This window comes from Pempheris klunzingeri, chromosome 20, assembly GCF_042242105.1.
Source record: "Pempheris klunzingeri isolate RE-2024b chromosome 20, fPemKlu1.hap1, whole genome shotgun sequence".
In the NCBI taxonomy this organism is placed as follows: Eukaryota; Metazoa; Chordata; class Actinopteri; order Acropomatiformes; family Pempheridae; genus Pempheris; species Pempheris klunzingeri.
The window spans coordinates 1,827,140-1,846,834 of NC_092031.1; the positions used below are offsets into that span (position 1 = coordinate 1,827,140).

General features: G+C 42.5%; 1 protein-coding gene across 1 annotated transcript in view; it reads left to right on the forward strand.

Moving 5' to 3' along the window:
• The window catches only part of LOC139219384 (BAR/IMD domain-containing adapter protein 2-like), a 58,703-nt gene extending 44,814 nt beyond the window's left edge, over positions 1-13,889 (forward strand). The window contains exons 7-14 of the mRNA XM_070851208.1: positions 5,504-5,656; positions 8,452-8,670; positions 9,679-9,880; positions 10,665-10,866; positions 11,192-11,272; positions 11,711-11,876; positions 13,036-13,073; positions 13,844-13,889. Of these exons, the coding sequence (XP_070707309.1) occupies positions 5,504-5,656; positions 8,452-8,670; positions 9,679-9,880; positions 10,665-10,866; positions 11,192-11,272; positions 11,711-11,876; positions 13,036-13,073; positions 13,844-13,877 (1,095 nt within the window). The 3' untranslated portion in view covers positions 13,878-13,889. The remainder of the gene's footprint in view (positions 1-5,503; positions 5,657-8,451; positions 8,671-9,678; positions 9,881-10,664; positions 10,867-11,191; positions 11,273-11,710; positions 11,877-13,035; positions 13,074-13,843) is intronic.
• The last annotated feature ends 5,806 nt before the right edge of the window (positions 13,890-19,695 follow it).

The window sequence follows — 19,695 nt, forward strand, 5'->3', positions numbered from 1 at the left end:
GACACAAATAGTTCAGTGACAACATCACTCCTATAGTATAATGGTGTGATAACGCTCGTGGTGGGACTAGAAGAAAAGTCAGGAGAAAGTCATTAAGGATTCATCCTCTGAGAACCATGAATGTCAGGGGTGGACAGACAGCAGTTGGTTCCAAATGAGGAGCTCTGCCTCACGTCAAACATTAACCAAAAGAAAGTCTGAGTTAAACTGTCTGTCCTTACAGATGTGACTGCAGCAGAGATGACTCAAAAAGGTGCTGACTGTATATAGAAATTATGATTGGCATCAGGCCAGACACAACAAAATCAATTCCAACCTGCGATCTGATTTTTTTAAAAGCCGTCTTTCTGTCTTACTTCATCTCAGACAGAAGAGGCTCGTCAGTTTTGAAATGCTGACCTGAGGAAAGTCAAAAAAGTCACAATACATTTGCGCAGTGCAGGTGTTCTTTTAGCTTTGCACCAAGAACACATGAGATAGTTAGCATACCATCCTACGGTGTTAGATATTCCTCCAGAGAATATCCTACTGTGTCGTGTAGCATAATTACTGATCAATCTGTTACAGCCTCGGCTCTGATCAAAGTCACCCACGTGTCACACTAAGAGGCCCTGCAGCCACAGTTTTTGTGCCCGTAGTTCAAACCATCTTTAATGTGGAATAAGTCAATAAATAAGCGGACACACAAGCACACACTTGCCCTCCCAGCGCACATCGTAAATGCTGATTGTGCTCGCTGTCAGCAGAACTGGAGCAGCCTTTGGCTGGGTTTATATTTCGTGTAAAGAGGGAGCTTTAGGCGAAGAGGGGTTGATTGGCAGTGGCATGAAAGGCCAGTTGGAATCTAATTACGGCTCTGTATCTGAGCGGGATCACAATATACTTACAGCACATACAGCAGGCTTGATGTTTTAAAACTGCTTCAATAATGGAAAAGGAACTCCGCTGCGCTGGATAAATGTACTTTAATGTATATCAAAGCAGTGGCGTTCCCCAGGGATCTGTCATAAAACCGTGCTGTGCCCGGCTTATTGCACTGAAACATTCACCTCCTGTATACTTCGTGGATTTCTTGCTTGTGTCAGAACTAAAGAAATAAGAAACCAATAATGCAAGTAAATTCAAGGTTGTGGGATTATCAGTAAATCGAGGCAAAGCTGCTTAATTCCAAATTAAGTCTCACATGGTAAATACAGTAATTGTTAAAGATCTAAACAGTATTTTTTAGTAGTTTTTCTCCCAGTTCTTGTCGGAGTCAGTCGAGGAGGTCATCTGTTCTAGAGGATGTAGGCGTCTCACTGCCGGGCTCTTTATCAATATTGTTAGACAGTTTTTCTGAATCCAGTATTGTGTAATCACCTTTCCTCCTGCTGCGAGCATGAACTATGGAAATTAGAAATCACTCAGCCTATCGGGGAAATGTCAGAGCTATTCAGATGATTGTTGCTTGAAGGGAATGACGGAGAACATGAACACGCTCCAGCAGCATAGCTGAGTGCCACTGTCTGGAGCATAAATAAGTTTTTCCAGTTTCCAGAGTTCTCTTCAGGTTTTGTTTTTCTCCGGCTTAAAATTATTTTTAGAATGATTATTTTTGGTTTTTGGTTGGACAATTTAAATATTTGAAGTTGTCTCCTCAGACTTTTGGACATTTGCGATGAGCATTATTTAGAATTTATTGATAATTTTTAACTTGACAATAAGTCGGTTCCTTAATCTAATCGATTAATCTGTGAAATGTTCAAGTATTCATGAGTTGCAGCATTAGAAATGGAATATACCTGAAAACTCAGGTGCAACAGTAATACAAGAGGAAACATTACATCATAACTGTCGGTCTCTGAGTAGAAAGAAACTGCTTGTTCACAGAAACAACACATTTTTCCAAACCAACGTCTTGTGGCCTTGTATCCTACCTTTTTACCTTAACGTCCTCGAACAGATGCTGTGTTACTGTGTTTACTGGGTCTGGAGGCCACAGACACATATTTGACAGTTTCTGCTCTCTAGTTCTGGTACCTGTATGGTGTTTTGTTTCCTTGTCAGAGCTCACAGGGCACAGCAAGAAGGATGTAGCAGACAAGTAAAGCAAAGCACCTATTAACTTCCTCCTGATGCTTCTTTTGCGATTTTTCTATTCAGTTTACAGTGGGTACGTGGAAAAATGCAGTTTTCCTCTCGCTCATCTCTCAGCTTGTCAGTCACTCTCCCTCGCGGTCGCCTTGACCTCAGCATGGTTTCATCCACATCGTCGCCTGCTCTGTGTTTTCATAGGCTACCTGTAAGTCTCTCCACCTACTCAATTGCTATGATTCATAAGTGCCGTTCATCTTCCTCCGCTGCCGCCGCTTTGGCTTGTCACCGTGTAACGTTTCACCGTGGGTGATCAGAGCATGTTCAGCCATTGTGCGCCCACATGAGTGACCTTGTTCGGTTCTTACCGATTGTTGCTTTTCCTTCTAAATACTCACATTAGTTTTTAATGATTTCCTTTAACTTGTGTTCTGGCTTTTTGATTTGATGCGCCTACCCGAAACACTCGAGGATGAGAGATGACAGATTTGAAAGATTTGCGGTGCGACACTGTGGCACCTCCATGTGGCACATCAGCATATCACCAGTGTTTCCTACCAGAGAAACCTGCTTGTGACTATATAATGTAGAAGATCGCACAGGTAACCGCTAATGTGAAAATGAAGAGCGTAGCCCGTATCATGGGTCAAAAGAGAAACTGGCTAATGTCTCGATGAATTACTGGGGAAAAACCATCAGCAGCAAAAACCAATATTATTTTTGTGATAATTTTCCTCCTTGAACACAATAATAATAAACCATTTTTACCTGTAAGACGTCTTTAGCTGTTTGAAGAAAAACATCCAAAGAGGTGGTTGAACTTGGCTAAAAAGTGACTGGGAGTAAATGAACATGACTTTCAGTAACTGAAGCATCAGGTAGAAAGGTTCGGCATAACATACAACAATTAAGGTGTCATTCACTAATTAATTTAACTTCCAAACAGTCTAAATATCCCGGCACTTAACTCACTCATGTGAAAATGAAAGTATTAACTATGTCACAGTAAAGTAATACAATCATCATTAGGGAATCAGGACTTTTCCTGACTGATGCAAATTGTATTTAATAGTGAAGCTTTTTTTTATTTTATTATTTGCTTTTCTCACTTTTCATTTTCTCACTCCCTGCAATCACTTACGGATTGAAGGTTTAAAGAATGAGACTAATTGCTGGGTGTCTGCAGCCATTGTTTCTACCTCACCGTCAGTCCTGGTCGTTGCAGAGATATAACTAACAGTTGTTCAGAGAGCAGGTGGTCTCCCTGAAAAACACTGAACATCTCACTCTGCCTCAAGAGGCTGTGGACAGTGAGAGTGTTAAAGTGGTGAAACAGGAGGTGATACATAAAGTAAAGTTTATGGAAAGTCTTTTCTCTTGACAGATTTTAGTCAGGACCATAAAACTGGTAGGAAGCCTATCAAAGGGGCCGAAAGGACAAAGTGAAACTGCTTTTCGTCGTATTTTACTTGGATACTAAATGTGAATAAATAAGTGATGACCCACGTGAAGGATAATCATGAACATTAAGCTCTGGCTGTGTAAATGCTGTTGTCTGTGCATTATGATATTATATAACACCAAAATGATGATGGTAGAGCGCCATGTTCACAGTTCTGCATCAACACACTGTACAAAGGATTCATGTCTGATTACCAAGACACTTCACTGAAGCTTGTAATGTCCCTCCACCATGGTTTGCCTATTTGAGTCTTGGTGCAGATTCACTTACACAAGCTTTCCTTAAACGTTGTACAATATCTGATCACCTTGTTCCCCCAATGACGCAACCTTGCAAATAGTCAGAAGGCTACTTTTCAGCTATTTATGTCTGCTCCATTATTAGAGATGGCTTAGGTGGCTGCATTATTTACTTTCAGCCAAGGACTAAAACCCAGGAGTGACGGGTGACGTACAGCCTGCAGTCACATGAATTTCTTTCTAGACTTAGTTAACTTATAAATTCTAGTCTTCTTTTTTTATCATCACTTTTCAGCTGGAGTTTGGTTAGGTTTAGGCACCAAAACTACTTGGTTTGGTTTAAATGGTGGCTAATAATAACCTGTCTGATGTTGTGGGCTTCGCACCAAATGACCACACCACCACCACAAGATTTGTTTTCATTGAAACGTCTAAACACAGCGATAAAACTGGCCTACATTTAAAAATGTCAGTGTGTTTATTATGCTCCGATAAGTATAATGGAATATGTATTGATGAATGCATGGATTAGCCTAATTAATTACCTAATTAGCACATCTGGTGATGCTTAATACATGATGATGATGATGATGATGATTATAGCCCAGCATTTGGTAACTTAAAATCCAATCTTGTCACCTGCAAGTTGTTTTTTAGCATCTAGACTTTATCTTTTAGCAGCGCTGGTGTTTGCTCAACCGGTCACGTATGACGATGCGTAGGCTGCTGACTTTCTCAGCAAAAACAACCCGGCCACGGTCATTAACACCTCATACCGGAGCACAGCACTGTCTGGCACTTCGAGAATGCTGTTTCACATTATTCAACACTGTGGGAATGTTTCCAGTTGCACAAGTGGACCTGAGGAGAAAGTTGTGTTCACTCTATTCTACCTTTTTTCCTTTTGTGTGTCAAGGTTATGCCTTATGTGGATGATTGGTTCCACGTGTTTAGAGGAGAGATGTTCTGTACTTCAATATGAGCATTAAGGGGACTGAGTTATTGAAGGAGTAGATGGTGAATGGGTTTAAAAGCCCGATATGGCTGAGAGGTTACAGAGTTTCTGTCAGAAAGGCAGGCGCTCTAATTCAGATAATCTACTGGAAGTAAAGAACTCCAGGCACCATTATCACATAAGAGACACATGTATAATCAGTTAGAACAAAAGCAGTGGAGCTTCACGGACTAATTCATTGTTTTCAGGTCTGATTGTACTGTGACATTTTCCAAATGCACAGCAATTAGGTTTTCAAAGCCGTACATGAAAGCACAATTTGTCTGCTTCTTTTATGAGTCATGATTGTGACGTATGATGTCTGTTTTCATTGACTATGGCATAATCCCTTCATGAAAATCCATTAGTCCATTATCTGCCAAAGTCTTTCACAGCATCGGTTGCTAAATGGTTGATTCACCCAGTTTTCACAATGAAATTTTGTTTGTGGTCCTCACCTGTCTCCAGATAATCCAGCGTGATCAGGAGATACTTTAGAGGATGCTGCGGTTTAAATGCCACTTTTCAGTGCTTTTAAGAGTCACAAATAAATTCCATTCCCCTAAATTCAATTCAATTAATGCTCAAGATAGCCCTTAAGCTCCAGTTTGTGGCATCCTACGCTCAAACCTTGTAACTTCAGCCCCATGACGACACTGAGATAATTTCCCAGTAATGAAACGCTGCCATGTTTGTTTGTTTTTTCACGCCAACCCTTGTCCTTCCTCTCCCCAGTATGTTGAGGCCATCAGCAACAAGCAGAGTGAGCTGGACAACTACATCGCTGAGGGCTACAAGAATGCTCTGTCTGAGGAGAGGAGGAGGTACTGCTTCCTGGTGGACCGTCAGTGTGCTGTAGCCAAGAACAGCAGCGCCTACCACACCAAGGTGAGAGGGAACACCTGTCCTCTACTTGTTCATCTGTTGGTGATGTCTTGACAGGAGGGTACCAATGGATGGAGTTACATTTGGTAGAAAAATGTGGTAGAAGTTATATGTAATCCTTGTTATTGTTAAGCCCGTTTTGAAGATCTGGCAGCCTTTAAAGGGACAGGTGAGATTATTTGAGGTGGGGGTTATATGAGGTTTTTATTCACAGCCTGTGTATTACCTACATTAAATGGTGGTCGGCACGCCTCCAGCTTGTGGAAGCAGGCAGGAGTCCTGACACAGATACTAAGTAATGTACTGCTGCGGACGGGAGCTGCAGAAAAATGGATTTTAGCCACTGAAAAAGGCCCACCCAGAAATATCAATATCACCAGTTTTATCTTGCATAACATGGGAGCTGTGGGTCTACTGTGTGTGGAGTTTTAAACGGTGGGTTCTGATCCAAGCTATAGTGTCGGTGCATTGATGGAGGCAGCGGCAGCACAGAGTAACACACTCTGGTGTTTTGTGAGGTAGAATTACTGTTTGTATTAAACTCTGTTACGTCGTCCGTTTCATTCAAGGAAAAAAAAAAAAAGTTCTCTGCTATTATGTCTTGGCTTCTCACATGCGTCAGTGCAGCCAGGAGATCTCTCGTCAGGACATTTATATTATCCAAGAAAACTGACAAGGAAAGTGTGTCCCACCCACCTCCCACTTCTTCACACTGGGGAAATATGAAGTGGCAAAGTTAAGTGAGAGAGAGGAGGACGTGGAGGGCGAGTGGGTGAGGAGGAGGGTGAAGGAGGGTGGCAGAGAGAGAGAGAGAGAAAGAAAGAGAATGACCTACCTCTCCAAGAACACTTGGTTCAGACTGGCTGTGTGTGGGTGTGAAAGTGTCTGAATGAGTGATTGATAGACAGAGGGAGGAAGCACAGAACACAAACTGCTGATGTGATGATGCATAAACAGCAGAAGAAGATTCAGTTCATCTCCATTCTGAATTCCGGTTGAATAAATAAAAAATAGTCAATAAAGTGACAGGGAATAAGTTTGTTTGAGAATATAATTGGCTGATTTAATTGATAATGATAATATAAATGATATTTAGTTGAATAAAAACAGTCTGATGCACAAGACTGAATGTGCTTGCTGCCTTGGAGAAACATGTTTGGACAACATTTTTACCTGGCTGTTGCTGAAGGTTAGCTTCAAAAGCTTTCTGTACCTACCGGGTACATTTACAAATTGGCCACAAACTCCGTTTCAGTAAGAGAGTGGTCCTCTTGTGCTGTTCGGAGCTGTGGTTGGTCAGCCGTGAGGCAAGAATCAAGGAAAAACAGCCACCGTCTGCCATTCGATTTTATCATCAAACTTTTAAAGGAACTGACCCACCTACGCTCTACTTTAGCTGTTCGGAAGGGCTAACCGAGGTCTTAGAGACTCATCATAGCTACAGCAGCAAGAAAGAAAGCCTTCGAAGCGTGCACATAGAAACGCATTGATGATATCTCAGTCATCCCAAAAAACAAGAAGCAATTTTCACTGTGACAGAAAAAGCATTTGCTTAAACTTAGTGAGTGGAAAGCTATTTCAGTCAGAGCATGAATCCCCAGTAACACAGTGCTCACCCTGTTCGCAGGAATTTGTTTTTGCTGTACTTTCATATTTGTGCATGTGTTAATTTATTTGATCATCCCACCCACAACCTGACACCCACGGACATTCAGCAGGGCCAGACCACCTTGGAACCACACTGTGTTTATCCGCCACACTATCCTGCTGGAATTAACACTGTTTGAGCAGCAGATTCTCCTCCACTATCTTCCCAGCACTCATGGATTCAGGACTCCCTCATTTATTCACTGACGACGAATGCAAATCAGAAGTAGCTTTATGTAACTGCCCTACTGTATAATGTATGGAGGAAGTGTAGCTCGGTCGTTCAAGCACCAGCTGAGAGCTTCTCAAATGAAAGCATTTAAAAATGGGATTCATATCTCTCACTTTATCCCACTTCTCATACATCGTCTCATCTGTCGTGGCCTACATGTACCGCTCCTCCCCTTCTCCCTTCCAGCTATCGTTTCCTCTTCACATCTATCGAATAATTCTGCTTATATAAATTCACTGATGCCATGTTGATGTCAATAGGGAAATTCCTTCTAACGTGAACAAAAGCAGCATCACTTTTAGAACTAGTCTTTTCTAATTTAGTTCTTTAGCAGAATGTCTCATGAAACTAGCGAACAGACATAAATTATTTGGTCCAGATCCAACCGACCTTTTAGAGTTATGAGATGGAGCATTCGTTTTCACTTTTCTATGAACTCTCAGCAAACTACTTTTATTTAAATAACAAAATCCAAATGTGATGCAAATTTGATGCAAATCCAAATAATGTTTAAAATGCTTAGAAATGAGTGGAGTGGCTCATCCACTGATCGGAAGATTCAGGGATTTGATTCCCGGATCCGCCAGTCCACCATGTCAAAGTGTCCTTGTGCAAGATACTGAACCCCAAATTGTTCATGAAGGTTTTGCCATCAGTGTGTGTGTGTGTGTGTGTGTGTGACCTTACATGGTATCCTCTGCTGTCAGTGTCTGAATAGGTGAATGCTGATGTGTGTAAGCAAAGAAGCAAAGAAAACTGGTTTCACTACAGGTCTCCTGTAGCTGTGATCAAAATGGAGCTGGATATCCAGTCTTAAATAAGTCCAAATGGACCCAACATGTCCGCAAAGCAGCATAACCTAACAATTCTGTCCTTTTAAACACAAGCCTGAACCTTTCTCTTCCTTCTCTTCCTGCAGGGGAAGGAGCTTTTATCCCAGAAGATCCCAGTGTGGCAGCAGGCGTGTGCCGAGCCCAACAAACTGCCAGATCGTGCCATGTTCCTGGCCCAGCAGATGAGCAGCACCTTGGGTCCACATCCAGGCATGCCCATCTCTGAGCCCATCCCTGGTTCTAAACCCTTGCCAGTGCCTCCAGAACTGGCAGCCCACCGGGCCAGTGGGGGCATGGGACAGCAGGTTGGCTCCTCTACTGGCCTGAAATCCTCATTTAGTCCACCTGTGCAATTTTCAGCCATTTTCTATAATAACAGGCGTTTGTAGAAACCGTTGTAGTGAATGGTGTTATTCATGTCCTCCCCCGTACTGCAGTCAAATGTCCCTGTGCATAAATCTTTTCCTTGAACTTCTATACTTGTGAGGACTTTTCTCCCCTAGCTCTAAGCTCCTTCTAAGCTAAAAATCTCAACCCCCAAACAGTCCTTAGAAGAAGTAAGACTAAGTGAAGAGAAAATATCCTCACTTACCAAATGTGTCCGCTTGCCAAATATTTTCAATCAAGTCTTCACTCTCAAGGTCTACATCTCAAATCGGCCTTCACAAAAAAAGAACAAGCACAAATGCACACACACACACACTTAGATTAGAAACGTAGGCGTAGTCTAATGAGACCCTCAGTAAGCTCTGGAATGTGTTGAGGGTTGTTGATCCCAGATGTGGCTGCTGCAACATGGGAGCCCTCAATGCATCCTCAGAAAACTTTGGTGAATGCAAATGAAATCGTTAGTGAACCATGCTAATTAGCTTGTTGCGCTGAAGAGGCTTAAATTCTTCACGTCCTCAGGCTCTTTTACTCCCCCCCTCCTCCTCCTTCTTCTCCACCCTGTAGGCCTGGTTACTGGGGGGGGGGGGGGACTTCAAGATTTACATGAAAGACTACCTCAGTTCAGCCTGAGCTCCTAATTAAAAACCATGGCGCAAATTCAGTGGTGTTATACTGTATGTTCCCAGATCAAATACACTTTATGAGTCTTTGCAGTCTCCCAGTGGTCATTCCACATGTTTATCTTACGAACGAATACTCAAATGCAGTCTTTTCATTAATCAGCACTTCCTGACCCAGATCCACTCACCTTGCTCGTTGTTATTAATGAGCTACTGGATGTTATATAACAACTTTGGGGGGATGTAAAGACGGAGAGGGTTTGGGTTTTAATTGCCTTTATGCAAATGTCATCATCTTCGCAGAGGCTGATGGGTGTGGAAGGAGGGATGCCGGTGATGAACGGCACGGCCGGCGCTCATGGAGGAGAGGACTATCAGCAGTGGATGGAGAGCAAGGTGGCGCAGGGCAAGGCCTCACCACAGACTCAGCGGCATGGCGGGGAGGTCTACTCCAACACCCTGCCAGTGCGTAAGGTCGCCCCGGCCAAGGGCAAGGCTGCACTGAGTAAGGACACATACTGTACACTAACTCAACTCAAAATGTGCTTGAAATCATCAGATTTGAAAGGATGATGGTCGCATGAGTCTCAGGAACATTTAATTGAAGCAATTTTGTAGGTGTGATGGATAGAGGATGGAAAAGAAGGCATTTATTAACACTCCTGGACACTCCAGAAATATTATGGTCCTAATGGTGTTATTATATTAATGATAAATCAAATGACTGTAATATGAAAGTGGCAGAAGTATCATCCAGTATCTCTTTAGCCTCTTTTAGCTCAGTGTCTTGGTTGTATGGTGCATGTACTGTATGGCTCAGCCTCACCTTTGCAAGCCGTAACAACTATATTAGGCCATTAGTCTCCAGGCTGTGGGTTTGTCAGCTTGGTTTGTATCACAGCACATGCACTGCACTGGATAGTGTTTTTCTTGAAAAGTATTATTGCATCTCAAAGAAGGAAAAAACCACCAAAAGATCTAATGAAATGCAGCTGCCTGGATGTCGCACACAACCTGCACAGATTAATAAGAAACAGGCCAGAGCAAGTGGGAATAGTGGAAGATGTGATATTAAAAATGAGAGAAAGATTATGAGTAAAAATAGATGTAGGACAGGGACGGGTTTCTCAAAAAGATTTAATTTAAATTTTTAAAAAAGAGCTATTGTGTTCCTAGTAAATGTCTGTAGACTTTTAAGTAGAGCAACACATGTCTTAAGTATATGGACCTACAGTGGCTACACATTTTAAAGAATCATCTCATCTTCTTCCTCCCGTTTCCTCCACCAGCAGAGACCCGTACGCTGCCCCGGTCCAGCTCCATGGCCGCGGGGCTGGAGAGAAACGGGAGAACCAGAGTCCAGGCCATCTTCTCACACGCAGCCGGTGACAACAGCACCCTGCTCAGCTTCTCTGAGGGCGACGTGATAACCCTGCTGGTCCCTGAGGCCCGTGACGGGTGGCACTATGGAGAGAATGAGAAGACGAGGATGTGAGTGACATTTATACATTCAGAGTGTTTATCTGCCGTCTCTGAATATCATAGAGAGTTTGGTTCCATTTCTGTTTGTCTGTCACTCTGATACTTAGCATAGTACTCAGATTTTAGTCGCATTTGCTGGAAAGTAAGGTCATTGTCAGGGGAACCAGTGATGCAGATGCAGAATAAGAGGCCTGCCAAAACACATGGTCAGCATTTTTTTAACAGAATGATTTCATCAAATCTTTGGCTCAGAACACTTTGCAATGAGCCCAAATAAGTCATTAATTTGTTTTCTTGTCTTTCTAATACCTGGTGCCCCCCCTCATCTCTCCAGGCGTGGCTGGTTTCCCTTCTCCTACACCCGGGTTATCTCTGAAGCCGACAGCAGCTCTATGAGGCAACTTCGAGTACACAAGTATGTTTGGGCTTTTGTTTTGGAGATTTTACTTCTGTCCTAAAAATAAATTATTCATTAAACATGGGCTGATCAAATGTTGGTCATGGTTGTGTAACTGAACTTATACATTGGTTTTGACATATTTATGACTTCTTTTAGACAGTTTATCTTATTTGGGGGGAATATTGACCTGTGATTTGATTAAACTTTATTTATTCTTTAACTTGTATTGATAAAGAACTCGGTTGGCCCTGGTGCTTGTGGGTAGTAAAACCTTCCAATGAGAACAGAGAATTAAATGATCCATAATAAAAGCTGATGTGCTCCCCTGCAGATCCCACAAACACCCACAAGCTAACATATTTGTTCCTGATTGGCTCAGCAGGAATTGCCCCTGGGGGACAACTTGCTTACCATTTCCTCCCACTTATTTTCTGCACACCTGTGTGTTTCCAGCCTCCACGGGAAGAGCAGCAGCACAGGAAACCTTCTAGAGAGAGAAGACATGGCTCTCTCCGTACCTGATTACGGCATCCACTCTCGTATGGCGGCACAGAGCGCTGCCGTGCTGCATGGCAGACAACAGCGTCCCTACAGCATGGCAGCCCCCGGCTTCCCACCGGTAGGGGGCCTGCAAAACAAGCACACAAACAGACACACGGGCATTAACCACACATGAGTTCACACACGACACATGAGCTGACCCGTAGCACCAAACCTACCAAAGATCTGCACTTGTCTGTCTCAGGTGGGCAGCTCAGACTCACAACTCTCTGAGATACAGCACAGGAATAGCTTTGCTTTGACAGGCTGTCTGTTTCTTCACCACAACTCAGGGCTCTCTTGTGCCAAAGCTCGGAGAGAGTGCTCTGCTACGTTAGCTTAAATAAACACAGAAATCAGTTCCCCTTCGTTTCACACGTTCCCATTTACGGAAGGTCGAGTATAAGATGTGGCACAGCTCAGATTGGAGAAGTCTAGCTCTGCGCCTGGCTGCCTCGGTCTCTGAGGAAAGCTCCTCTGACAGGCATCAGTTGATAACAGAGTTAGAGTTTGGCCCAGTTGACTGAAAGAAAGAGGAGAGAGGGAGGAGACGGCGCTGGTGATGAGGGAGGGGGTTAATTTTTCAAAAGGCAGCCAGAAGTAGACTTATGCAACACTGAACCCTTCTCTCAGCCCAGCTTCCCTCCCACGTCTCACCTGGAACATTACATGTGGGCGACGCTTAATTGCTCAGCAGTCATGTAACAACTTAAACCGCCTCAGCATTTAGGGACGGAAACATCTCAGCTGACAACAGGGCTTCGACATCAGCCTTATGTGGTCTTGAAAGTGTCCAGAATGCTTCAGTCAAACAGTAAGCACTGATTTAGGTCAGAGGATATCTAGACATTGTGTAGACAGTTACACACAACTGTGGTTTTAAAAGCTTTCTAATGAATATACATCTTTGCAGGTAGGACTTGCTTCACATGCCTTTTTAATTTACATTTTCATTAATCATCAAAACGGATGGGTAGCCGAGGTGTTGACCGCGAGAGAACTGACCTTTGGTATTTCTTTGAAAGACAACATTTTTGCATTTCCAAGTCAAGTTGTTAGTCATCCAGTTTATCTGATGTGATATCTACCTGGTGCCGCTGTGATCGTGACTCTTTGCTGCCATCCCCTGGCTGCTGTGGTCACTGAAAGTCTCCAGTTTCAGACGTGTTTATTATGTTGGTTCGGACACAAACTGCATGCAAGTCTCTCATCTGTCTTATTTTTTTTATCTTTTATAGCAAGGAGTTGAAGAATATGAGCCCCGCTTCCCCACAAGGTAAGAACCACTTGTTATCTTATTTTAATACAGAAATCAATTCAGTGCCAGCTCAGTCTGTTCAGACAGAATAAAATCAAATGCGTAGAAAAAAAAATTGGGTCAAATGCAACTAGAAGGATCTGTGGGTGGGAAGCCAGTGAGGGATTGTGTCCTTTTTGTTGTCTGGGCGCTGAAGTTGAGGGATTGGGGCGTCCAGACCCACAAACACTCAACCAGCAGGACACACCACCTTTTTGTTTTGTTCTTGTTTGTTCCATTGTTGTTTGTTCTGTTTTCACTTGTGTGAATGTCATGTAGAGTTTATATCGGTAGAATACTGGCTTTGTTTTTTGTTCACTGTGGATGTTAATAGGTCCATCACAACCCACGCATGACCATTACAAACAACTGGTGTTGTTTTAGTTTAAGTTATGTTAAGTTTAAGTCGATTTTAAGTTTTCTTTTTGTTCATCGATATCAAAACACTCGTGCTTTGACGTCCCAGCTCCTCCCCCATGCAGCTCCAGTAGCGCTTCCACCTGCTAACTGCACCCACCCACCCAATCCCTAATAAGCTAACCTCCCTTCAAATCCTCTCTTTTACAGTTAATTTGATTAAAACCAACCTTCGTGTGGTAGGAAGTTGACTTGAGCTCTTAGACTGTGGGGTTTATGTCTCATGTTGGAGGGCAGACGTGGTTTCTGCCTCTCCATGTGTCCTGGTTGTGTTTGCTGCTGTTTCTCCTGAGCCAGCCCACCTGGAAGCCTCTCCCTCTCTTTGTCCACAGTTCCACAGAGGGCAAATTGATTTCGACAGTGTGAGGACAGACAGACAAACAGGCACAGACTGCCAGACGATGCGATAGGACAGGCACCTCGCTGCCCCTCAACCAATCCCCTCCCTCATCCCTACCCTCTTCCCCGTCCTCCCGCCGCCCTGCTTACAGCAATAACCTCTCCCCGAGCCAATCAATGTAAGGAAGAGGCTCGGGTCTGTATCTTTCCCCTCTCTGATCCCCCTCCTTCCTCCCTCAACCCTGCTCTGTGCTGTCTAACTGTCCGGTAGCCACACTGGGCCGCTGGTGAAGCCTTGGTGCAGAGCCACGCCAAGCCAAACCAGAGCTAAACGGACCCTGTGCCATCCAAATATTCAAAATCAATGTGATGGACATTTTCTCTGAGGAAAATGTATCTCTTGCTTGTCTTTCATGCATGTACATTTCTTTTATATATATCGCTGGGGGTTATATCTCCCCACCAAAGGAACCTGGTTTTCACAAATGTCATTGCTCTCCATCAGAATGACAATGTAGAGGATATGTAAATCTGGGTGTGAAATTAAAGATGTTGATCCCAAAGAGGATTTTCATAATGTAAAAATACATTACAATCAATACTTCTACTGGGTCTTTCAGTATTTAACAGTAATTTTACCTTTTCATGCTGTGAGGTTTTGTATTCCTCTGAGATAAGAGGCCATGTATCACGAGTAGTGAAGAGCTAATGTAAATGTTTTAACTTATGGAACGAAGACAATGTGACGGGAATGTTTATTGTACATAAATGTGCCATTCAGAAGTGCTTGTCATACAGTATCTACGATCAGTTCATTAAAAACATGCACCTTATCAAAGTAATAGTCTATATTTCTGACTTTCTGTAAGCAAACTTACTGTGACGTTTTCAGTATCGGCCTTTGAACTTGTTCTCCAACATCTTTATGGAGGGACATTGTGCTCAGACACAAACCCAGGTGCTTGGGGTCCTTCGACTATCTATTGTGGTTTGTGAATATCTTGCCAAGGCTGAATGGGGTCAACTGTCCCTCGTCCCTCAACACCTAACAAGGCTCTGAGTTGGGTTCAGTGCTGAAACTGTTAGTTTATCAGTCGGTCAGAACATCTTGTAGTTATTTCCCAAACAATAACTTCAGCAGGTTCAAGCTTCTCAAATGAGTGAATGAGCTTCTTTTTGCTTTTTTTATATCATCGTAAATTTAATGGATTTTGATTTGTTGGTCAGGCGAAAAAATCAGTTACAAGATGTCACTTTGGCATTTGGACATTTTCTTTTTTTACATTTTACAGAGTATATTTGATGCTTGGAAAAAAAATAATTGGCTGATTAATTGATGATGAAACTTGCAGCCCTAGTTATTCGTCCATGCATGAAAGAGAAGACAACTGGTACTGCTGTCTGGCTCGGTGCACATGATCTCGGATCAGCTCTTTCCATTTGCAACCATTTTAAATCTTCTTCTACGTTCTGACATGTTATAGTGCCTCTTCCTGTGAGTTAAGTGAATAATATATTTCATCAGCAGCAGATATGCTGATGGATCCAGAGATTCAAATGAGGCATCGAGAGTATTGTGACAATGAAACAGGGTCATAGGCGGCAAAGTGGTGTTTCCGCTGTGCCGCATCTATCCAGGGTACAGGTTTATGGCACAGCCTCTCTGCAGCCTTGAAGGGGAGAGGAGTTTATTTAATGTTGAAACCTCATTCAGCCTCCTTGTACTGTTGTCTTTGCAATTAAAGGCTTGATTTTAAAACCTCAGTGAGTAAAAAGCATCATGTTTTAAGATAAAAAGTACTGTCTGATTCTTTCTGTGCAAAATAAAGATGCTGGTCTGCTTGTCTGTATGTCGGTCCAGTTAGTGCCTGCCTTTACTAACCAGTGTCTGTCCGTCTGTCCGTCCACTAACTATCCCGCTAGGAATTGGTCTTTCTCATATTGTTAGTCTCCAAATCTTAGCAGTTTTTACTGAGAGGACGTGAAAACTTAAACTGTGCTCTCCCTCGTTTCCTGCTCTGCAAAAATGTCTGTCTTGACCAAATATTGAAAGTAGTCTTTTCTGAAAACTGGTGAAAAAGGTGAGGCAGATACTTTCACTTGGTGCTAGAAAATCATAGGAATTGTCAGAAACAAGCGTCACCGTTACTGTCACCAGTATTTTACGTTGTGTTTTTCTTTTTTTTTCTTTCAAGAAAAAATATTTGAAGAACAAATCTGAGATTTGAGTTGAGATGGACTTTTTTGCGTTGTATACATGTTTTCCTCACTGCATATGTCTCCTCTCCTCTCTGTCTGTTACCTAACACTCGTCTTACCCCTCAGCTTTGCCAATCCCCCTTTTTTCCATCTCTGTTTTGATGAATTTAGAGACAAAAGTCGAGCGCAAACAACTGGAAGCTGCCAGTGTTTCTTCTTTCTCTACTAAAATAAGCCCAAGGTATGACTGCCATCGCTGCAGAGATAGCACACCAACCTCCTGAGGCCAGATAACTCCTACATCAAATGATGTGCTTTTATTTTGAAGGGGTTTTGCTGTGAAAGAATAAAAAAACATCTAAATATTGTACAGTGAATTTATGGACATGCATGCTTTGGGGGCACCAAGAAGTATAACATTGATGACCTCAAATGTATGGTGAATTTCTACTCTTAAAAAGTATTAAATAAATTTATTCAGCTGGACATTTTTGCTTGTTTCTGTTCACTTATTTGTATCCAGAAGGTTTTTACATCCCAAGAGATCATTACAAAAACTCAGCCTTTGAAATATATTTTTTTAATTTGTCTCTAAATAGACTTGGATGGCCAAATGTGTTTTTGTTCTGCTTCCCCTTTCTTCCTTCCTGCTTGTAAAACTAATTAATTACCTTTTTATTAGATTAATTTACAGCTTAATTAAGCTGCCGTTTGTGGCAGCATAGATTTGCTTCTCTCAGACTTTACTGACTTCCCTAAAACCGTTTTATTTGCTTGCTCACCAAATCCTAACAGAAGAATGAGCCGTCCTTTCTTACTGTTAACAAGTTGGTGATCATCCTGTTGCTTAAACCCATTAACCAGGCGGTCCATCCTGCATATTTGGTGTCACTTCTTATATCGACATTTCTGGAACTGAGTCAGTTCCCATCATAACCTCTCACTGGCCTTGTTGCACGTACGGTGTGTGTGTTCAGTGCACAGTAGTAGTTACGCTGCATCCTACCCACCCTGACCTGCCAATGCCATACACCCACTGGCCTGCTGCTCCTGCTGCTAGCAAAGGTACCTTCTCAACTCAACTGTGTGTGTCCTAATCATAACATACTCACTTTATGATGTCACTTTGTTTTTCTTTTCCCTGTTTTTAGTTCACTGTATTGTGGTTTATATGCCGGTCTTTGTGTCTGCTTATTTTACTATTGTTTGCTGTGTTTTGGAGTTGATATACTTTGCTCATAATTTACATGTTAACACGCAGCGATTGTGAGTTTGTAGAGCTGTGATTTGCATACGTTTGTGTTTGTGTAGCAACTTTATACACATCGGTAGAATTACCATAAAGAAGAAAGACCATCATTGAGACTGACTGCCAGCCTCTACAAGTCTCAAGGGTTAATTTACTACCTTATGTGTCGCTGGCACTGGTGGAGAAAGCATTTTTTCCCTCAAAGTAGTAAGACAGTAATTGTCCTTAAGCATCAAAGGTAAAATGTTGATCAAGGATTATTCTTTTCAGCATTTTTATTATTTATTGACCTGTAAACCATAAAATATGTTAGACCACAATATGTCTGACCAAACTGTATTGTTGTCAAATGAAAACTTTGTATCCCGAAATTCAAGGATTTTCCTGCTTTTGGATCAGTTGAAGGACTGAATCTAACATTTTCCTCTTTCTAATGCCTAAAACAGTTTATTTTAAAGCCTCTCCATGGCCAACCCACACAGGGTGGATGTGTTTGGCTGATTAGAGCTCCTTTAGACATGTACACACACATTTGTGTCATATAATGTCTCCCCCACTGTTATGTATGTTAGCGTAAATATAATTTTGTAATCTCATGAATGTCCCATCATCCCAACACCTATTTCAAAATAGTTCCTCTTAAGTTGACATTATGAGATACCACACTGCAGCTATAGTGACCGGTGCTTTCCCAAGTTTATTAACCTGTATTAACCTTTAGTAACCTGTAGCTCCAGTGTCAGAGACACTAGTGGAGTAAAGTCACTAAATGTTACCTCCCACCTGTGATCATCAGACTGATCCCGCCTCAGATGGGTAACAGAGGCTCCCAGTTGTCTCTGTGATGGTCTCACTTGTTTTCATCATAAATCCACCGCATTGGTCTTTTGATATTGATGACAACTTGTGTTAACAGTAATCAGTTATGAATGTAAGAATATATATAAGAACAGTGATTATACTGGTTGTTGCTGTGCATCACATTAGAGTATGATAAGTAAGTTGGTACTGGAGAAGATCCTGATGCTGACACATGGGGACTGTCTCTGCCTTTCAGTATTGGGCCTGATTACGCCCGCTTTTGAGTGACCAAAACCCACCGTAAGTGACTGACCTCGTGTCTTCAGGGTCTTTGTGCAACCACTTCCTCTTTCACTAGTTTGTCATCACCTAAAAACTTCCTCATTGTCATGCCGGCTTTGGGTGTCACAGAGAATCACTTTTTTTATGTGTTGTCTGCATCATCAGCTGACTGTGTTGGACATTTCAGTGTTGCATGTTTTCAGCGTCATGCCCAACTTTCCCTCTTTCATTTGCATGATTCATCAGACTTTTATCTGCTTTATCAGCTGAACTGTTGCTGAAAAAGAGCTGTTTCATCCTGGGCTCCCTTTGACCTTTCTTTCCCAACATTATTTGTAATTTCATGCATGATTTGTCATGGTTTTTATCAAATAAAAAAAGATTCTAGATGTTTTTTCACCCTGTTTTCTTTCCTCTTCTTCCTGCCAGCAATGATCCACCAGAAGAGCCAGCTGTGGAGGCCCCAGCCAAACCGCCCCTTTCTGATGATGACGAGGAAGAAGCCGAGGAAGTGGAGGATGGCCAGCTTGATGAAGTCCACTACGACTCAGTGGAGAAGGCCTCACCTCCCCCAGGGGAGTACTGAGCTCCCCCTCAGTTTAAAGTAGCTGTGGGTGGATCACTGTCTCCCCTCAGCAGTAAAGCTCTGATTCAACCACACTATCACAATAGCACTACTATGTAGTAATAATGGTAATAATACATGACAAATAATGATAGTAATTAAATTTGACCAGCATACTAACTGTATCACAGCACTTCACACAGACTGTGATCTCTGTATTAGTTCTGAGATAATATAACGTAAATGAAGGCTGGAATTGATTTATATTTGATCTTCTAGCACAGAAAGCACATTGAACGCCAGAAGAGTTTAAAGTCAGGCTTTGCCCTAGATTGTTTTCCACTGAGTTGTACTTCTGTGAAGGCGTGTGCTCACATTTCTGGGTAATAGTGATGGACAGCAGTGGAGTAATTTCACCTCTTGGTTCATTTTCAAAGCCTGAATTAATGCCTCTTAAGTCGTATCACTACTCGAGGACTGATGACTGGCTCCCCGCGTGGCCTCACGGGATTAGCAGCCGGTCTGAGAAGTCCGCTAATGTCTAACATCTCTGTGCTCTTAACATGCAGCTTCCTCCTCCTGCCTTGTCAACAAAAGGGCTTTGATGTTGGTAAGCTATACATCTTGTATGGTGTTTCACCTTTTAGCCTCACCGTCTAAATACTGCCTCCTCACTGGGCAAGCGTACCGACTGGTATTGGTGCCGCGTCAGACACTGTCACACACACACACACACAGACACACACACA